Below are 19,973 nucleotides of genomic sequence, written 5' to 3' on the forward strand. Positions count from 1 at the left end.
ATTGCTAATATTTTGCATTCAAGATAAAAGAATATGTGCATTGAAGAAAAAAAGTGCAAAAAAAGTCAGGTAAACTTGATCATACTTAGAAAAGATATCTACAATCTACATAGGGTAGTAGGTATATAAAGATGTATATAATAGAGGGCAGAAAATTGTAAACAAAAAGAGGGCATTTTTTAATGCACCTATCTCGCAATTAGTGCGCAAATGGCAATAAAATCAGAATTTCTTGATGAAAGGGGGGGGGGGGGGGGTAAAATGTGGTGACTCGGGCCACGACATACCAGCAATTTTATTTTGGGTGCTACTCCCTTAGTTTTAGAGATAATTGGATGAAATCTTTTGGGCTGGGTAACTAATTACCACAACTATTGGTATCTTTCAAAAAAAACGGCGGCGGGACCGCCGCTCCCGCCGCCCGCCGCCGTCACCAAAAAAAATTTTTTTATTGCATTTCTCGCCGAATTAGGCAATTTGAAATCATTTGGGACCATGTTATTTTTTTTAAAAAAATTTTCCCCTTACAAGAAACCCTGCGGGGGGACCGCCGCTCCCGCCGTCCGCCGCCGTTTTCCGCCGCCACCGCCGTTTTCCGCGGGAGGGGGGGGGGGGTAAAATGTGGTGACTCGGGCCACAACATACCAGCAATTTTATTTTGGGTGCTACTCCCTTAGTTTTAGAGATAATTGGATGAAATCTTTTGGGCTGGGTAACTAATTACCACAACTATTGGTATCTTTCAAAAAAATTTGTATTGCATTTCTCGCCGAATTAGGCAATTTGGAATAATTTGAGACCATGTTATTTTTTTCAAAAAATTTTCCCCTTACAAGCATCCCTGCGGGGGGAATTTTGAAAAAAATAACATGGTCTCAAATGATTCTAAATTGCTTAATTCGGCGAGAAATGCAATAAAATTTTTTTTTCTGGTGGCGGCGGAAAACGGCGGCGGACGGCGGGAGCGGCGGTCCCGCCGCCATTTTTCGCGGTGGTACCTCTGCCATTTTTTATTTAAATATTTTTTACTTACCAACCTAAGAAGATTTTGTTTCAATATCTTTAAAAGCACAGGAGTAGCACTGTATTTAAGATATACCTTGATAAACGAGAATTTGAAAGTCCCCCCGCAGAGTTGCTTGTAAGGGGAAAAATTTTTGAAAAAAATAACATGGTCCCAAATGATTTCAAATTGCCTAATTCGGCGGCGAGAAATGCAATAAAACAAAAAAAATTTTGGTGGCGGTGGCGGCGGAAAAGGGCGGCGGACGGCGGGAGCGGCGGTCCCGCCGCCGTTTTCTTAATTCAAATATTTTTTACTTACCAACCTTAAAAGATTTTGTTTCAATATCTTTAAAAGCACAGGAGTAGCACTGTATTTAAGATATACCTTGATAAACGAGAATTTGAAAAAAATGAAAAGTCCCCCCGCAGGGTTGCTTGTAAGGGGAAAAATTTTTGAAAAAAATAACATGGTCTTAAATGATTCTAAATTGCCTAATTCGGCGAGAAATGCAATAAAAAAAAATTTTTGGTGGCGGCGGAAAACGGCGGCGGGAGCGGCGGTCCCGCCGCCGTTTTTTTTGAAAGATACCAATAGTTGGGGTAATTAGTGACCCAGCCCAAAAGATTTCATCCAATTATCTCTAAAACTAAGGGAGTAGCACCCAAAATAAAATTGCTGGTATGTCGTGGCCCTAGTCACCACATTTTACCCCCCCCCCCCCCCCCTTTGGCATGAGTAATCCTTGGTAGGTTTATTTTCCCTAAATCGTTTAAAAGCTAAACCTAAATATTTAAAGGGTTGTATTGTTAATATTTCCAATGAAATAATGTTAAAATATTAATTTAAGAAGCTTAATTCTACTGAAATATTTAATGTTTGGCTATCCTAAAATAGTAACAAAAATTGGATAAAATAGCTTAGCTGCGGCTATTACCCAGCTGCCTAATGGATAGGCTCTTATGATCATGAAAATAAGAAAAATAATAAGAAAAAATGTTTTCAATTTAATTTTTGTTGAAAAGAATACCTAATCCTCTATCTATAGTAATAGGTATATAAACTCTTACCATGTGTAAATTTTCAGTTCTGAGAACTGCCACTTTTAAATGGAAAAGTTGACATGCTGTAATTTCTCCTATCTGCTCATCACACAATACATACAAAACAAGATTTAATATTAAAAGAAAAGAAGGTAGAAAAATAGCGGTTTCCCTTGATTTGAGAAGATGTAAACCAGTATACATTATATCAAACAAAGGTTTGTCATTTTTTCTGCTTATTTAGTAGTTGCTCTAACGGGGTATAATTTGGAACGGTGAAGAAACGGCGGCGAAACCATTAAGTTCTTTGTTTAAGGTATTTATACATTAATTTTATTAATTAGATCTATGTTAATACTTATTCTTTGAAAACATTATTATTTTCAAGCCCTGTCCCCTGTTATCATAAAAATATTGTAGCTACTGTAAAGTTAAGATACGCAAACTTTAATCTATTAAATCTTTCCCTGAAAGTAACCTGCGTCTTCTAATAAAACTGGCTTCAAGGAATCTGTTACCGTTTTCCTCCTGCATAATGAAAAACTTCGTTTTCAACACAATTTGAGATATGAAAACGTTGACATAAAAAAACGAAACTATACGGTGAAACATCTGGGTGAAAAGACTTTAATGTTAAATAGTTGTAAAGATCTATTAAATGGTCAATACTCTCCGTCAACACACGAATGGTAACACCCTAAATATAGAAAAGCTTTGTTTAATCCCATGGTTTTTAAAATAATATTTTAAGTGTAATACTTACTGAGTATATTCTGTTTTGTTGATTTGCTTGGAGGATTTTGGCGCGGGACTTGCCTAATAATGATAATAAATATTTAATGTTTTTTTCCAAACTAAGGAAGAAGACAAATAAGTAAGTTGTCAAAGGTAAGGAATAAGAAAATAAACAATAAATTGATGTACATCTGAAATTATAATAATCACAGTTAACTACTCTAAATCATAGTTATTTCTAATGACCACCCCTCCCACCAAGAAATTACCTGATCTGTTTCTATATAAAGAACAGCATTGAGTGCGGGGCAGGGCTTCAAACCCCCTGCACCCTGGAGCGCATGCGCTTTGGATGCTGGTGGGTCATCACTCAGTGATACCACAGGGGAGCTTCGTACATCAAGAACCTGAGGAAACAAAAATATAGCTTTTACTAGGTATAGAAGGTTCTTATTTGGGGCGGGATTCTCCTTAAATTTCGAGTGTTCATCTAGAGAACCAAGGGCATCATCCGCTTGTAATGGGATACAATATTCTTATAGCTCACTGGTGGATATTAGGTTAAGTAACAACCAACAGACAACCAATCTTTGATTGCACGACCTTTGTCTGAGAAGTCCTAACTGTGCATGATAATGAGTTGCGCTTCCTTATAGGCCAAGGCATTCCCCCTACTCCACCTACTTCTGTCGCGCGCGCACCTGACGTAAAAACAGTAGGAACCATTATAACGTCTTTAGTTATGACGCGATGTCGGGCCGAGGTTCGAACCTATCACCTCCCCGACGACGAGCGGATGGGCTTCGTGATGAGCCACAGTCACGGGTTTGTAATGTACTTCGATAAAACCCTAAATGTGCAATTTGTGATTGTTAAAGATGAATGTGAATTTTTGAAAACTACAATGTAGCAAATTGAATTTTTCTCTATTGTATTCTACAAAAAAAAAAGAGAAAAACTTACCAAATAGCCCAAAAGTTTGTCATCTATCAGAACATCAACTCTAACACAAGCTCGTTTTGTTCTGAGGGCTGTTAATAGAGCTTTACTTGTCTCCCAAACTAGCTCACATTCTAAATGTAATAGATAGATATAGTTTTTATGTGTTTTAGTTAGTCTTGAATTGTTCACCATACTAGTTCACGTGACATTCAAAAAAACAAATCGTTAGCTGTTAGTAAGTCTTGATTTGTCCCCCATATTACCATTCTAAATCTATGATACTCAGTAGATTGGTGTTTGTCTCAAGCCTAAGATTTTGGTAACCACAGAGCCGATTGAGCTATAGACATACGGGAAGTATAGCTACTAATCCTGTGGTGGTATAAGCTATTTTTTCTTGGATGTGGGACACGCCAGCCCCAAAAATTGCACCCCAAATTTTGTGTATAATGTAAACAAAAACATAAGGGATCAGATAAAATAGATTTAAATAGTTCTAAGGCTGTTAGTAAAGCTTATTTCATAAATCCCTCATATTTTGGATCCAAAAGAAAAACTCAATCTAGATTAGGTACTAAAAGACTTTTAAGCCAATGAATAAACGAACGTATTTTCTGAAAACTGTGAGCACTAACATTATTATAAATTATATATCAGCTGCTCCACTGGGACTTAATATGAATTATTTAAAAATGAAAATATAAAATTATCTTACCAAACAGAGGATTTTTGTTTGTAAGCTTGAGTCGGTCAGTCTGCAGCAGAACATTATCTAACTTGGCTTTTATTTGAACTAGAGACCCAGGCCTAAAACAAAAACAATTATTTTAATAGCATAAATTAGCAAAGCTCTCTGATATATTTTGTAAATATAAAAAAAGGGAAAAGTACCTAGTCTATGCAATATTGTGTAAAAGCGATTAATAAGTCTAACTGTTTTTATTATTGGCAAAAAGCATAGTACAATAAAACGCATATTTAATAACAGTTAGACTTAATAATCGCTTTTGATAGGAAGCTTGCTCACAATTTTACGCAGTATTGCACGAGCTACTTCTCCCTTATATAAAATGAAATAATGCTTTAGAGAGAGTATTCAACTATTTTAAAGAAAGGAAGTAATTTTTCCGTAAAGGTGTGTGTTTTCTGAGACTTTAAAATAGGAGTAGAACGCTAAACTTTGGCAACGCAGTTGCTTAAATTGGGTACAACGTAAATTTCTGAGAAAAATTTTTTTTTAACTTTCGCCAAATTAGACAATTTTGAATCATTTGAGACAAACATTTTTTCGACAAAAATTTTCATTTGACACTATTTTGAGAGTTATTTAAGAGGAAGTATTCCCAAAGAGAAAAATATCTACCTATGCGCTACCTAATAATGAAAATGGCGGCCAAGCCTTTGCTACGGCCGAAAACCGTCATTTTATCTTTTTTGCCTTTTCTCGTAAAATTAGAGAATCTCGAAGAGATAACTATCTACCAATGCGCTAACTAATAAACAATTATATCACCTTAAAGGAAAATTTGTGCCCGAGTCTAAACTAAGAACTACATTCTTCTCACACATTGTAATTTCATCTAAATTAATAATTCATTAATATTAATTGGTAAAACAAAGAAGGTGGTTTATCAATAAAAAAACTTTTCTGTTTTTTCATTCTAACAGTTGAAATATAGAGATATATAAAACATGTCATATACAATGATACATATAAAAATAAACATTATAAAGTTGTTATATACTAAATACAATATTTGACAATTTAATTTAAAAACATATTTTTAGAAATGTTAAAACTATAATACTTTTGACAACTTTACATTTTATAATGTATTTTCTTAGGTCAAATCTTATTATGAAATGATTTTTACAGCAGGTACAATTTTAAGTATTTAAATATTTGGTGATTTTCCTTATTTGGATATGGACAAACTATTATCTTCAAAAATTATTTCTTATTTTAGGCTAGGTTAAGTAAGGGCTAGAAGAGCTCTAAAGGGAAGATAAAGGAGAGGTATATTGGTGTTAGGGAGAGGGAACACCAAATATTTTACATTATAAAAAAACAGTCTTTCTTGGCAGCCGCTGCTTATCCTGAATTTAAACAGCCGGTGGTGATTCACAAATAAGGACACTGCTCTCATTTGCACTAAAATTGATTGTATTTTATCTTTTTGTTAATAGAATTAGAGGGAATCAAAAATATATTGCGGAGATTCCGTAAATCAAGTATGTAGTACATAAAGACACATCTTAAAAATAAAAGATGAAAACATATATATTTTATTTCTATATTTTAAAATACTAGATCATTAAATACCTTGATAAAGTCAAAATGACAATAAATAATAAAGTGTAACCTTGACCCTACAGACTAAAATATAAAGCCTATTGACAACAAAAAAAGACTTGCAATGCCTAAATAAATCAGTCTAAAACCGTCACTGGAAACACAATCGCTTCAGTAGTTCTTAAGCTTAAGCCAACAAAACCTTACTACTTAAAAGAAAAGGGTGTCTTTATGTCCATTTCTTTAAATCTAAAATCACATTCTATTAAAGAACACAAACTTAGATTTTTTGTTAATGCTATTAGGTTTTAACTACTGGTTTCGCCCCTAGCTTATAGATAAAATACAATTCCTGTCAGAAATATCAATTGTAGCGCAGCTACTCTCCTCCATATAGCTGCTCTGGTCCATACTATCGTCAGCATCACCATCAATGATGTTGACACACATTATACTATCATCTCCAGTATCCTCTCTCTAGTCATAACATTCATATCATTAAATTGAAAACTAAGGGAGGGGGGGGGGGGGGGGGTTGACACATTTGCGTAAACCTGGTGCCTAGGCTTTATCTTTGGACTGAGAGGATATGTTATTAAAGATATAATCACTCTTATATGATGTATTTCACGAAGGTTTAAGATTTTTTGGGAAACTTAAGTATTTTTTAAATGAACAAAAGTTTTGTGTCCTTTCGTGTAATATCAATATATAGCATCCTTGTACTATAAAATGACCCCAAAATTAAGAAAAACTAACTAAAAAACGCTTGTACGTGATGTATTAACAATTTAACATAGGTTTTAAAATATCACCATTACTACTATTCACTAGTTAAAAGCAAGGCATCTCTTTAATAAAGTCTTTTGCAATTTTGCTTTACTTTTACACTCAATATTTGTTAGTCCGTCCAGTTTGTGATGAGCTTCGCTTTAAGGATGATGTCATATGATCTTTGTTGGATAATGACTTGTGACCTACCTCAAGAATTTCCAGTATTTGTTTAGCAGAAGGTCTTGATTCAGGCTTTTCCACAATAGTTGCTCCAAAAAATATCTAAACAGAAATTATTTTTTCCAATTCAGTATGGCGTCGAAACCGATTAATATCCGCTGGATTAGAACCGGTACTAAGCCAAACTGAAAAATCATGTGTTCAATCGTATTAGACACTTTTCTTGTGAGGGTTTTAAGCAATTTTTTAGACCTTCTGATTATAGAGCGCCTAGATGCTAAGTGCGCAGCCGATGGTATTACACAAAAGTAGTAAGGATTTGTTCAATATTTACCTCTAGAACTTTCTTGTATGAGTTATCCAAGTCAAGCGTATCTGGTAAAGCTGGTCTTGTTCCTAGGAGAGAATAGTTATTTATACCATCGTATTATAGACAGCTTTCCGCAGACATAAAAATCATAAGGTTAAAATTAGTTCTGTTAGACCCGAGGGGCCAAAGGCCCGAGGTAACACAACTCTAGAGCTTTACCTAGAGCTTCCTGAAATGCGGCATCATCAAAACTATCGTCAAAACTTTCTGACATAGAATCATCTAGGGGCTCCTCTCCGCCTCCTAGTTAAGGGTTCATGCAAATCTCGTTTGGTTGATTTAATACAATAAAAGCTAAATAGTAATAGATAATTGTGACTCTAGAGGCAAAGCCTAAAGATTTGGCCCCAAAAATTTTAAGAGAGTGGTGTCCCATCTCCCAGAAAAATTGCTTTAACCACCTTAGGATTATTAAAGAGTACAAAAGGCAAAAGTGTTTGTATGTATAAATAAGTTTAATAAAAGGGAATGATTCAGACCATTTTTCGAATTACATGCATTACTAATTCTCAAAGGCAAAGCTAGGACTCGAACCAGTTATCTCAGTTTAAATTTGCAAGAATCTGCATCCCTAGTTTGTCGATATGAGGTGAGTGTAGGGCCAAAGTTTCAAAGATAACCAAACCAAATGCGAATATGTCCGCCTTGGTTGTCACGGCTTCTTTCAGGATTACCTGAAATAATATATATTTGAGATGTTTTTTTCAAGTATGGCTTCGAAACCGATTAATTTTATATCTGCTGGATTAGAACCGGTTCTCAGTTATACTGAAAAATCATGTACATCATCGTATTTCAGACATTTTCTCACGAAAATTAAAATAAAAATCATAAAATTTCTTCCGGTTTCATTATCCCGGTTCTTCGTCCCCTTGGGGCTAACAATACCGGTTTTAATCATGAGAGCTCCTCATTATTACTCCACCCTCGCCTAATTATATGATAGGTGTTCCAAATTAAGTCACCGAAATGAATGACGCTCTCCGCAAAGAAGCTTGGGATAAGGGTAGTACTGGTAATATGTACGTGACTTTTCGAAAGAACTTTGTAGAAAAACGAATATACGAATAAACTCTAGTTCCAGAGTATCAGTGCTACTGGGAAAAGTGCCTACCTCAATGGGTGACCAGGCATCAGTACCGATATACTGTTCACCTGGAAGCTGTTTTCCAGATTTATCCACCTTAACGGTCACTCCAAAGTCACACATTTTCACTGCAAGGTATAATTTCGTAATTAAAGATTATTTGTTACACATCAGAAACCATATATAATCCTTATTATTATTTGATTCTTATATAATTCTAATCCTTTTTTATAAAGTAGTAAGTTTTTCATTCTCTTTGTTTTGATCTCATCTCGCTAACCACGGAACCGATTCAGTTCTTCATTTTATAATAGCTTCACATAGGTCCCAAGATAGTTTTAAGTTATTTTATTTTTGAATAACTTTTGGGATGGTTAGAGGATATTTTCTGTCACAACCCTCCGCCTTTGAATATAGATGCTTAACTGGTAATTTTTTCCCTATTAATCCTTAAAACTAAATATGTTCTATAATACAAAGTAAGATAACGTCTGACTTAAGATCTTGGTAACCACTGAACTGTTTGGACTCTACTCTTCTCTATAGCTTTAAAAACAATTCTATAATATAGGAGAAGGGCTCCCTATTACCTCTTTAGGCAATGCCCCTAGAAGCTAGTGTCAAAGCTGCTAGTTATTTAATAACAAATTCAAACCTGTTTCAAAATCATTCTTGATGAGAATATTAGCAGACTTAATATCAGCGTGCATTATCAACTTTTCTGTGTGCAGATAATCCAAAGCACTGCACACGCCACTGTTAACAGATAGATACTTGATTGATACCTCTGGGGACTGTTGACAACAACATAGGTCCAAAGTGATTTGATTGCACTACCTTTGTCTGGTTGGCCTATACATACCAGTGAGATATTTAGTGCTAGGCCTTTTCCCTACTCTTACTGTTAATTTCGCGCATTACACAAAGCAGCAGCAGTAGGTACAACTTTAAACATCATCAGTTCTGGCGTGGCTTTGGCATGGATTTGAAGCGACCCCCCCCCCCCCAAACAACGACAGTGGAAGCGCCTACAGTCATGAGTTAAAAGATTTTTTTTGAAAGTTAAAAATAAAATAAATGTGTCTTGGTGTTTCATTGCTCGACGGACACTTTGGGGGGAAATTATTAATATTTTATTTTCAAGTATACATCCCTGGTAACTTTTTCAATATTCTGAGCAGGAAATGGGAGGTCCACATTTTCTTTTCGCATCTCAATTAGATCACCTTTAGTAAAATGACGTTGAAATTTATGATTAATGTATTTTTTTTACTAAAAAGAATCCGTTATCTGAAGCATCATCAAGCGTAAATGTTAAGTCATATGAACATGAAAAAAAATTGCTGGGGTTCAATACTTTTCACGAATATACTTATTACAAAATGGGAATCCAAAAGAATATTGTCTATAAAAAAAACTCTTTAAATCATCATTTTTTCCCTAGGGATTGGTTTCCATCCTCCATGACGAGATTTTTAGGACCATCCTCTACAGTCTTGGTAAATCCACGGAATCCTATGATGTTAGGATGGTTCAGAGTGCGCAGTATTGCAGCTTCTTTTTCCAACCTAGAATAATGGATTTATAATTACTTGGAATTTACACAACCTAGATAATTATGTGCTGTAATAAAATAAAACTTATAGCTGGCTAAAATAACGATCCAAGACTCCATCACTCTCTTTAACCCAATCCTTCCCCTCCTACTGGATGAACGAATGGATCCATAAATTATATTCATATTCATATATTCTAGGTATATTCTTAATCATCTACAATTCAGAAATTAAATGTATTTTTTTTGACAGAAATGTGTTCCTAAGCTTAATTTAGATTAGGTTAAATTGAATCTAAATGGATAAGAAATGACCGATAAATTGATGTACATCCTCAATGATGATACACAAAATTATCCCTTCTGTAGCTTTCTATTTGTGATTGAAACGTTTGGACACTCAACTTTATGAATCTTCCCTCACTGATTCTAAGTACCTGTCGGCATATTCTGATTTTTCATGGCGTTTGTTGACACGTTTTACCGCCCAGGGTGACATTACTCTTCCAGCCTAGACTCATTATTGACATACAATATACATTCAGTTTAATGCTTATTCTATCCTATTATATAAACTAGTATTTTATAAAAGTAACAGAATCATTTTCTGTCTTTGTATTTGTGCCGAAGGATCTCTGTAACCGCTGAACCGATAGGGGTCTCCTGTGTAGTTTAGCTTCTCATAGGTGAAGTCCAGAGAAGAATTCTAACTATTTTTTTAGGGAGGCTACCACCTACCTCCTATGAAAAATAGCTCATAGAAAAAATAAGTGATATGTTTACTTTAAATATTAAAATTATAATTGAAATGTTTATTAATGTATGAATTCCTTAGGTGAACGATTGTACAGGTAAACATTAACACCCGTGCCATATCCGAGCTTGGCCAGGTAGGGTGTCGCAGGTATGTGCAGGGCAGATGGAGACTTCGTACCTGACATTAATAAAATCGACCAGATGAAATTTGTAAAATTAAACTCAACTAAAATTTAATGACTTCCTAGTATTTTGACAAAAGCCACTTGATATTACTTTCAAACACCATGTTAGGTACGATTAAAAAAGCGAAGCAACTCTAAAATCGTTAAAAGAAAGAATAAAAACGTAAGTATGTCATTAAACAAACATGTATTTACAAGTTGTTATTCTGCTTATTGAGTTTAGACATACTACAAGTATTCATGTTCGTTCATCATTCAGAGCTTCGGATGTTGTCAGCCTTGTTTTCTTTTCGATCATTTATATAATATATTCAATATAAATCTAGTATATAACAAAAAAAAATAATTAAATATCACTAGTTAAAATACAGGAGTTACTGGAGTACTATATCGGTTGCGCGAATAACAATCCCCTCCTGTTTGTTTTATCTTACCTGTGGCGGCTGGTGTACTTGACAGCTGGGCTGTACGCCTCACAGCTCTGCTACCTGGCTTATTTGGAGTTATAAACACATTTTCAGACATTTTCTGAAAGAACATCACTTTATTAATCATACATAGAAAATTTCATTTTGCTAAAATATCTTTCTGAAAAAGTTACAGAAAAGTACAAAAATATACCTATAAAAATAAATAGATATTAACATATGATTTTTTTAAAATCAAAAAATGAAATATCACTGGAAATTCATGATTGTTTTTCTAATTTTTACTCCGTTCTAAATGAAAAAAAAATATAATTTCATTTTTTACAGATCATTCTCGAACATGCGATTTAATAATAAAAATATAAATACAGAATGAATCAGAACAAAGAAAACTGTGTCCATAAAAAGCACAGCATATTGTTATAAAGTAATAATAAGTAAAATTAGAGTATTTGATTGTGAATAAAATAAAAACATTATCTATAATGAGAAAAAAATGCTGTGAGCAAGTATTAACTTCATTTAATGCACATTAATCCTTTTTTTGCATAGAAACGGACATGACATAGAAATAGAGTAGCCTCGCTACAAAAAATATATATTATATATGACATAGTTTCATGATGAGATTATTAAGATTAGCAGGGATATTAAGGGATAAGACAATGGACAGCAAATTGATGTTTATCCCCAATGATGAAAAACAGAATGACCCTTTTCGGAGTTAAAAATAATTCGTTGAAAAGTTTAGCCACTATTCGTTTTGAACCAACCAATCAACATTCAATAAAAGTGCCATAGACGTCCAAGCTTTTTATTTTGGGGGGGGTAAAATGGGGGCAAATTTTTTTTACCCCCCCCCCCCCCACCAAAATTTTTACCCCCGGGGTAAAATTTTTTTTTGGGGGGGGAATAATTGCCACTTTACTTCCCCCCTTGGACGTCTATGAAAAGTGCTCAAAGTTTTTAAGTCAACGAATAATAAAACTTTAACTAGGTTGTAATGTTTTAGGTAGGTATTAGTGTGTTGGCAGTCCGATGTTCCCTCCCCTCCTGATTATTAGTGATTAAAAATACAGCAGTGTAAGGGTATAATTTCTTTGAATTAAGCATTGACTCCAAATCTCTTGGGTAGTCCCATACTCCCCGAGGACCCGCCTCCTCCGCCCCCATAAGAGGTTGAACCGCCACGACCTCGTGTTGATGATGAAGTACTTCCTGTGGAGCCACGTGATGAATATGTCCTAGAGCCTCTACCCCGCTTAGAAGCAGAACCTCCTTGCCCACCAGAATTTTTGCGCTTATAGCTCTTGCTTCTCTTACCACGGCTGAATTGCTAAAAAAAAATTAACTCTCAGACACCACAATTATTTTGATTGGAAATCAGTCGCCCATAAAAATAAATACCCCCTCCACCCTCAAAAAAAAACATTTTTCCTTTTTTCAAAAATATTATAGAAAGTAGAGGGTCGCTTCCCCCCCCCCCCCAACCCCCCCTCTTCCCTTAAGTGCTAGTTAGATTACTTTACTAATAGACAAGTTAAAAATTTCGAAAACATAATTTTCAGTCTAGTAAAAAGTATGGGGATGTATTACCTTTCCATATCTGCCCTTGCCGCCCGACCTGCCCCCTCTGCCACCCCCCATGGATCCTGAAGGTCCTGAATAACCATCCTCTCCACCCATCACAAACTCATCCTCCTCCCTGAAAATATTATTTAGTAATGGATATATCATTACTTGGATGTTAAACCAGATTTTCAAGTTCTCTAATAAGGTGAACCTCGCAGCGGGCTAATTTAACGACACCCCACATCCATCCCCTTTTCCCTTCCCTTTCTACTGCATGAAAGAACTGACCATTTAACGAGTTCCATGTTAGTAATCTAAATTTCCCCATGTCAATATATACACGCATATTCAACATCCATTCTAGTACATACATTATATTTCTATATGAATTAAAACAGAGACTTTAACGAAAAATAAAAGACTATCATTAAAATTAGGAACATAAAATACGAATTAATTTGAACATAGAGTTAAGTAGTACTTAATTAGGGTCAAAACTTTTCTACAAATAACAATATCTAAGGTATTAAATGTTATAATCCTTATATAAAAGTAACACGATGGCTTCATATGTATTGTGTATGTCTTCGAGTACCGCTAGAGACCTCTAGCGGTGTAGCCACTAATTATAGAAAAAAGAAGAGGACAAATAGGGGTAGATCATTTTAGATAAAAGCAGGTCAGAATAGTTACCCAATCCTCTACCCCATCAACTAACCTTCTACTTGATGAACGATAAGACCAATAAACGAATTCCATGTTAGCAAGCTAAATTGGCGACAATTTTTTTCCCCTAACAATAACATAACATCCACGTATATTCTACATTCATTATTTCCTACCTTTGCATTTGAAAAGCCTGTGCTTGTGAGGCCAAATATTCCATCCTCTGGTCTGAGTATTCGCTACATATACCAAGAATTACTTCTCCATACAAACTCAATCTAAACAAGGATACAATCATTAGATGACAGCTAGCATTGAACAAAGAAAGGCCATTATGAGAAGCGCAAGCTACTTAATAACTAAATATGGTCGTTGACCGTCCACAAGTTGACAAAATAATTTGGGATGGTTTGGTCCAAATTGTTACCTGTAAGCAGTCATATACTCCAGCTTTCCAAGCATTTCCATGGTGGTAGGAAGCTTCTCGGAAATCTGCTTGAGCGCCTATAAGTAATAAAAATAATAATTTTGCCAATTTAAACCAATTTTTTTTTCTTGGGTGAAAAAAATTGATGTATTGAGGTAATTTTAAGTTATTATTTAAGCTTATTTGGCCTCCCCTAAAAGCTAGAAACGAAGCAACAGTTGTACATATAAAGTTGTTATTGTAGACAATAAAAAAACCTACTACTTTAGAAGGTATAATTATAAACTTGCCTGAAGTGGGATAATTTCGTTGACACCCTTGATAACTTTTCCAGGTAGGAGGGTTCGGGCTGTCTCCAGAACAAGGATCTTCAACTCGTTGAAACAGTCCTCCTAAAAATATAAATAACCTCATAAAATATCTTAAGGGATGTGACTATTAGACTGTAAATGAATCTGCCCCTAAATCCAGGCGTAATACTTTGATATGAAAACTTTAAACATGATTAATAATCCACTATAAACTATATGTAGGTATTTAATTTCTTCATATTCTACAAATAAAATATTACTAGTTGGTTATTTATCGCATCGAGGAGCCGAGGTTCTGCGCTGACAAATCAGGGATTAATTTTATGATCTTTATTTTTTTTGTCGTTGAAAATCTCTATAAAACAAAACGGTACATAATTTTTCAGTATGACTTAAAACCGACGCCATAAGGCAGGGGTGTATATTCTGCATGGGATCCCCGGCTCAGGGGGGGGGGGGGAAATAAAAAATAAGTGGTTGGAGGGGAAAAAAATGTAAAAATTAAGAAAACTGAAAACATTTTTTCCATTTCGCCCCCTCCTTGGTTAAAAAAACTGAAAAAATGTGTGGTAGGAGGGATAAATACATAAAATATAGAGTTCTTTAAATATTTTTCTATTTCCCCCCCTACTTTTTAAGAAAAATCTAGGGGGGAAAAAAATAAAAAATTTTGTAGCAGGGAAAAAAAAATAAATCTTGTGCAGAATATACACCCCTGCCATAAGGTAAAAAATGTTAAACCTGTAGTTGCGATAATCTTGGATCAGTCTCCTTAGCTCCATCCTTATTAGCCTCATCAGCTTTGCCAGCCTTGCTACCAGCCTCAGTCAGGTGGAGTAACACAGCTTGACCAGATATCAAACTTTGGGCCTAGATAGATAGATATAGATAAGTAGATATTTGAATAGGTATAGAATTTATGTAGCAAGAACTGAATTATTGCCCTATTATATGCACACAAAAAATTATATGATTTGTCAACCTATGAGATCTACCTAAGTAAGAGGCGTAGATTTTATTTCTACCATAATATCCAATGAAATCTAATTTTTGAAAAATAAATTTAGAAAAAGATTATTGACTTAAATTCCAAACATGTTTGATTTATGAAGATCTTCATAAAACTACTCCTTAACGGAGTCAATTTATGGTCATATCAAGGTCATGCCAATTCAGCATTTAATAAATGTCACTACAATTGATTCAGTCATTTAATCTCAGGGTATTGAAAAAGTAACACACGGTAATGATTTATTTTAAAATCTAATTTATCTTAATTTTGGAATGGTGAACAGAAAAATACTTATATTAAGCTGCCTTAAAAATCTGACACCTTTCATATCCTAACTGATCACCTTTTGTCCAGCTACTAGGTACCCAATGGCCATCTGATCCTTGGTAATAGTCAAGCTCTCCCACAGGAAACCCTCGATAACCATCAGCTTCAGAATCCTGAATAAAAATGTCATTATGAACAATCACCATATAATCACTTGGATGTTGTACCAGATTTTCATGTACTCTGATGCTCGCAGCTGTCTAAACCCTCCATCCAACCCAGTTACCCTATACCTTCCCCTCCTACTGGATGAAAGATCAAACAATTAAATTATGTCCATATTAGCAAGCCAAATTGAAGACAATCTTTCCCCTGTCAATATATCCACGTACATCCTATATCCATTTTTAGAACAAGATTAGTTTCTTTGCAAACATATCACTTGCTTTTTTCTTATATTTATAAACTTGACATACAAAATCCCATAAAAAAAACTAAAAACACAAAAAAATACTTTTTAAATACAGACAGGATATAAATCTTTGTAAAAAGGCGTTAACAGTGATTATAAAAACTTGGGTACCAGTGTAATTTACAGTCCAATATTCCCTCCTCGTTTTAATATTTCTTAACAATTAACCTGTTTGCCTCCAGAGCATTGTACATCTTTCCCTTGCCATATATCGGGTCCGAATCCCAGCCACATGACACAGTCTTCTGATTCTTCATACCTCGCCACACGTCAACAAACTAAAAAAATCTCCCAAATTATTTCAGATGAACTAAATTTTATATTCATTTACTATACAGCAAAGCTTTTCTGGTGGTAACGATCCCCTTAATGACAGCAACTTTTATTGCAAATCACTTTTAAATCACAAAATTTGAGTAGCTTCACTTTTCAAACAAATATTTAGTAATTCATAAAAATAGGGGATGCTAATTTTAAGAAACTTTAATATTATGAAAATTTCGTATAAATACACAGGACACTGATTAAGGACATAATTACATTTTTAGGACTTTGGTCACACAGATGCTTCTATTACAATATTGTACCTAGTATTCCCGGAGTGGATACAAAACCGCGACAGGGACAAAACCGCGACAGTGACAAAACCGCGACATTACAAAAAATCTATAATAAAAAAAATCTTAATGCTAGAAGGTCATGGCCGCAGAGCTCGGCCCCCTGGCATGCCTAGCCGCAGGCGCTCGGCCCCCTTGCCTATAACCTAACCTAACCTAACCTAACCTAACCTATATGTTTGAATGTTTAATGTACATTAACTTATTATAATTTATAATTTAGAATTTCGTGGATTTTACAAAAAGTGGTTGGTAGATTTTTTTCAAATTTTAATATTTTTTTTACAATATTTAGGTTAGGTTAGGTTATGGGCAAGGAGGCCCAGCGCCCGCGGCTAGGCAGGCCAGGGGGCCGAACGCTGCGGCCATGTATTTCTACAAAAAAATCCTACATAGTTATATTTCTGTTATTGTCGCGGTTTTGTCACTGTCGCGGTTTTGTTATGTCGCGGTTTTGTTATGTCGCGGTTTTGTCCCTGTCGCGGTTTTGTTTGTCGCGGTTTTGTATCCACTCCGTATTCCCAGATATCATTCTTCCAAAAAATCGATAAATATTATATGATAAGATCATAAAAAAGTGTTATAAAAAGTCAAAATCAAAAAAACGACTTTAAGAGCTATCAGTTTCGGATTTACGGACGACAGAACCTAATTATAGAAAAGCTTCGCTTTTTAATTAAAAATTTACTTCAGCTTATAATATACCTGGTTAAGAGTGATGTTTCTGAACTGAGATCTGTTGCTGAGTCGCTGCACGGCCAACACAACCTGCTTACCAATCTCTGATATGTCGATCTAGACAACAACAAAGATTCGGAACAATGTTTAAAAATTAAATTCAAACGCCAAACAAAAATTTCTAGTGACAGGATTAAGAGAAAATAGTATCAAATATTTGTTAGGAAATTGGATAGAGCCCTATCGTTCCAGGAGTTACCAAGATCTAAAGCTTTATCTGGACACACAGACGGAGAGATATCGTATATATATACTATGTATAATGTATATTGTATATATAGATCAAGAGATCAACGAATGATAATCAAGTTTATAGATGTTGAAGCTTAGTTTTGAAACTTATCTTTAGATATATTTTCTTTGTTATATTTTACCTTCTCCATAGATGAATTGATATTTCTTGTACAATTATCACAGCGCATGTTAGCAATCTCTCCACACCTATTTTTGGTGCAACATGCTTTCACTAAAAGATCAAGGACAGTTGCGCTCCAAACAAGCTAAGCTGTTAAAAAGGGCGGGTTTAGCACAGTTGTAAACAGGCTTTGGGCAGAAATGAACTGATCCCAACAAAAAAGTTACTGGGATTTGGCAAGGCAGTCATTTTAAAGAGATAAATTGAAAATTGTGATCAAACGACGGCGGAACTGCCGCTCTCGCCGAAAGCCGTCAATTCTCTATAAACTTTTTTTTGCCTTTTCTCATCAAATTTGACAGTTTTGAATCATTTAATACAAAGTTTTTTCCCCTTATCAATTTATATTTGAATTCTAAAGAAGACTACCTAATCAACGATAAAATCAAAATTTTTAAAGGTTACATACAAATTTGTTTTATAAGGTGCATGTTTTCCTGTTGTGGTCAAAAACTTCGCCAAAGTATTGAAGCTGTAGAACTCTTCTACAATCACTGATGTTCTCTGCATATCTTAAAATTCAATTTTGATTTTAAAACTTTAGACTTGTAGGTCCGTACTCTAACGGATATCAAATTCATTCACAGAAATTAAGTTTTTCTCCTCAGCTATAAAAATTAGATTGCTAATTTTTATTTGAAGAAATCCAATGCAACTGAGCATCTTCCATATATAAATCCAAAGTTCAATAGTACTTCTCATATTAATTTCTATGTTGCCATACTAATTTAATTAAATCTCAGGATTAAAGGGTATTTTTTTTCTTTTTAAAAAGCTTTTAGTTAGTACCTAAAAAGTGCCTTGTTAAGCACAGAATTCCCAACCTTTATCATAGTGAAAACTAACCCTACTCTTCATTTTCAATCTATTTGAAAAAAAACAAGGCTGAGGAGTTTTCAATGCTCGACGGGTACTTTGTGCGAAAGCACCAAAGTGTTTATTTATAGTTTACCTGACCATCTGCCAGAGATTGTCCATGTGAATTTTCTGGGTTTCTCTGTTACAATCTTTGTTACCTTCTATCAGCTTTCTCATTCTTTAAAAGAAATTTTGTTAGGATGTTTTGAAGGTGTTGGGTTTAATGTGGCCGTTTTTCATGAAATGCCTCGTTGAGCACTGAGCTACTCCTATGTTTCTTTCGGACAAATGTTGTGCAGTCAAAGGGCAACTAAGTCGCTGGTTTGAACAAAATGATAAAAAGAATGTACAAAACCCTCCATACTGCCAATCATACAGGGATCTTAAAGTTTGGACACTTCTAGCAATCAAAAATTCAATTAAGTGCCCTAAGATTTTAAGACTACTAATAGGAAAACGTAGTTATAAAAATTTCATAATAGTCTAAGTACCCTCTCCACAGGCTTGATCATAAAAAATAAAGCCAAATTGGCATTCATGATAATAACATGATCCTACCTAAGCATGTCAGAAAAGTTGTAGAACAGGATACACCTTGACGGGTCTCCATCTCTGCCAGCTCTACCTGACTCCTGGTAGTACCCTTCGATCGACTTTGGCAAGCCTTGATGGATCACATACCTTAATTAATGTTCTCATGAATAGGATATTATTAGTTGATTATATTTACTAAAAGAATAAATTTTGTTCTATCCCACAAAGAGCCTTTCGAACACTGCCCCCCCCCCCCCCCATTCCCTTCTTGAAATGATAAATTAAAGATAAGGGAGAGAAGGAATGTTTTACGTTGCCTAAACACTAACCCTGCAGGGCCTATAATTTCAGTGCCCTAACCCAATATAACCTAACCAATCAGGAACAATGGACGACATATTGCCACCCCCCCCCCCCCCCCCCCAACACCTCCCTCCAATATTGATAAACAAAGGTGACCCTTACGTAATTAAAATTATTGGTGTAAAAACTTTATTTTGTTACGCTAATCATTAATGATGTCCCATATTTTAGGCAGTAACATGACCCATCATCAAGATCACACAAACTGTAAATACATGTATAGAAACTTACAAAGCCAAAGATTAAATACAGCTGCCAACATATAACTGCCAGGACGTACATGATAAGTCAGCTGATTTGTGTCTATGTGACGTTCTAATGGACTGGGTGTATCATAGCGAACTAATCCATCTTCCTGCTTTCAGAACAA

The 19,973-nt window shown here is 34.8% G+C and overlaps 4 protein-coding genes across 5 annotated transcripts in view; all 4 read right to left on the reverse strand.

Moving 5' to 3' along the window:
• The window catches only part of LOC145312573 (uncharacterized), a 40,341-nt gene extending 35,033 nt beyond the window's left edge, over positions 1-5,308 (reverse strand). Inside the window, exons 1-7 of the mRNA XM_080151828.1 lie at positions 5,237-5,308; positions 4,439-4,530; positions 3,745-3,854; positions 3,051-3,188; positions 2,810-2,862; positions 2,514-2,574; positions 2,074-2,145 (exon numbers count right to left, since the gene is read on the reverse strand). Coding sequence (XP_080007954.1) covers positions 2,074-2,145; positions 2,514-2,574; positions 2,810-2,862; positions 3,051-3,188; positions 3,745-3,854; positions 4,439-4,530; positions 5,237-5,292 — 582 coding nt within the window. The 5' untranslated portion in view covers positions 5,293-5,308. The remainder of the gene's footprint in view (positions 1-2,073; positions 2,146-2,513; positions 2,575-2,809; positions 2,863-3,050; positions 3,189-3,744; positions 3,855-4,438; positions 4,531-5,236) is intronic.
• The window catches only part of LOC145311948 (lymphokine-activated killer T-cell-originated protein kinase homolog), a 40,744-nt gene continuing 26,073 nt past the window's right edge, over positions 5,303-19,973 (reverse strand). Inside the window, exons 2-14 of the mRNA XM_080151018.1 lie at positions 11,358-11,447; positions 10,812-10,916; positions 10,420-10,492; positions 9,867-9,995; positions 9,581-9,652; positions 9,083-9,183; positions 8,455-8,555; positions 7,911-8,014; positions 7,500-7,582; positions 7,305-7,366; positions 6,998-7,072; positions 6,369-6,493; positions 5,303-5,875 (exon numbers count right to left, since the gene is read on the reverse strand). Coding sequence (XP_080007144.1) covers positions 5,827-5,875; positions 6,369-6,493; positions 6,998-7,072; positions 7,305-7,366; positions 7,500-7,582; positions 7,911-8,014; positions 8,455-8,555; positions 9,083-9,183; positions 9,581-9,652; positions 9,867-9,995; positions 10,420-10,492; positions 10,812-10,916; positions 11,358-11,447 — 1,169 coding nt within the window. The 3' untranslated portion in view covers positions 5,303-5,826. The remainder of the gene's footprint in view (positions 5,876-6,368; positions 6,494-6,997; positions 7,073-7,304; positions 7,367-7,499; positions 7,583-7,910; positions 8,015-8,454; positions 8,556-9,082; positions 9,184-9,580; positions 9,653-9,866; positions 9,996-10,419; positions 10,493-10,811; positions 10,917-11,357; positions 11,448-19,973) is intronic.
• On the reverse strand, positions 11,448-14,090 carry LOC145311950 (uncharacterized). Of its 2 annotated transcripts, XR_013876850.1 has the most exons (5): positions 14,017-14,090; positions 13,766-13,867; positions 12,948-13,056; positions 12,328-12,687; positions 11,448-11,831 (listed from the first exon to the last, which is right to left on the reverse strand). XR_013876850.1 is itself a non-coding variant. In XM_080151019.1 (4 exons), the coding sequence occupies exons 1-4, from the start codon at positions 14,055-14,057 to the stop codon at positions 12,457-12,459; spliced, it is 483 nt and encodes a 160-aa protein (XP_080007145.1). In that variant the 5' UTR covers positions 14,058-14,090; the 3' UTR covers positions 11,916-12,456. The 2 variants fall into 2 exon arrangements, 1 of the variants encoding a protein (XP_080007145.1); XM_080151019.1 differs by lacking the exon at positions 11,448-11,831 and having other exon boundaries at positions 11,916-12,687.
• Positions 14,272-19,973, reverse strand: part of LOC145311947 (uncharacterized) — a 31,770-nt gene continuing 26,068 nt past the window's right edge. Inside the window, exons 29-37 of the mRNA XM_080151017.1 lie at positions 19,265-19,387; positions 18,801-18,884; positions 18,285-18,360; positions 17,808-17,873; positions 17,401-17,490; positions 16,247-16,356; positions 15,683-15,779; positions 15,069-15,197; positions 14,272-14,408 (exon numbers count right to left, since the gene is read on the reverse strand). Of these exons, the coding sequence (XP_080007143.1) occupies positions 14,295-14,408; positions 15,069-15,197; positions 15,683-15,779; positions 16,247-16,356; positions 17,401-17,490; positions 17,808-17,873; positions 18,285-18,360; positions 18,801-18,884; positions 19,265-19,387 (889 nt within the window). The 3' untranslated portion in view covers positions 14,272-14,294. The remainder of the gene's footprint in view (positions 14,409-15,068; positions 15,198-15,682; positions 15,780-16,246; positions 16,357-17,400; positions 17,491-17,807; positions 17,874-18,284; positions 18,361-18,800; positions 18,885-19,264; positions 19,388-19,973) is intronic.

This window comes from Acartia tonsa, chromosome 2 (genome assembly GCF_053477335.1).
Source record: "Acartia tonsa isolate MP-2025a chromosome 2, ASM5347733v1, whole genome shotgun sequence".
In the NCBI taxonomy this organism is placed as follows: domain Eukaryota; kingdom Metazoa; phylum Arthropoda; class Copepoda; order Calanoida; family Acartiidae; genus Acartia; species Acartia tonsa.

Excerpts from the sequence above, each read along its gene's own strand:
- LOC145311950 (XM_080151019.1), bottom strand. The coding sequence starts at position 14,057 with ATGGAAATGCTTGGAAAGCTGGAGTATATGACTGCTTACAG. Across the intron at positions 13,868-14,016 it reads GAGTATATGACTGCTTACAG|ATTGAGTTTGTATGGAGAAG; the intron begins GTAACAATTTGG and ends ATCCTTGTTTAG. Across the intron at positions 13,057-13,765 it reads CAGGCTTTTCAAATGCAAAG|GGAGGAGGATGAGTTTGTGA; the intron begins GTAGGAAATAAT and ends TAATATTTTCAG.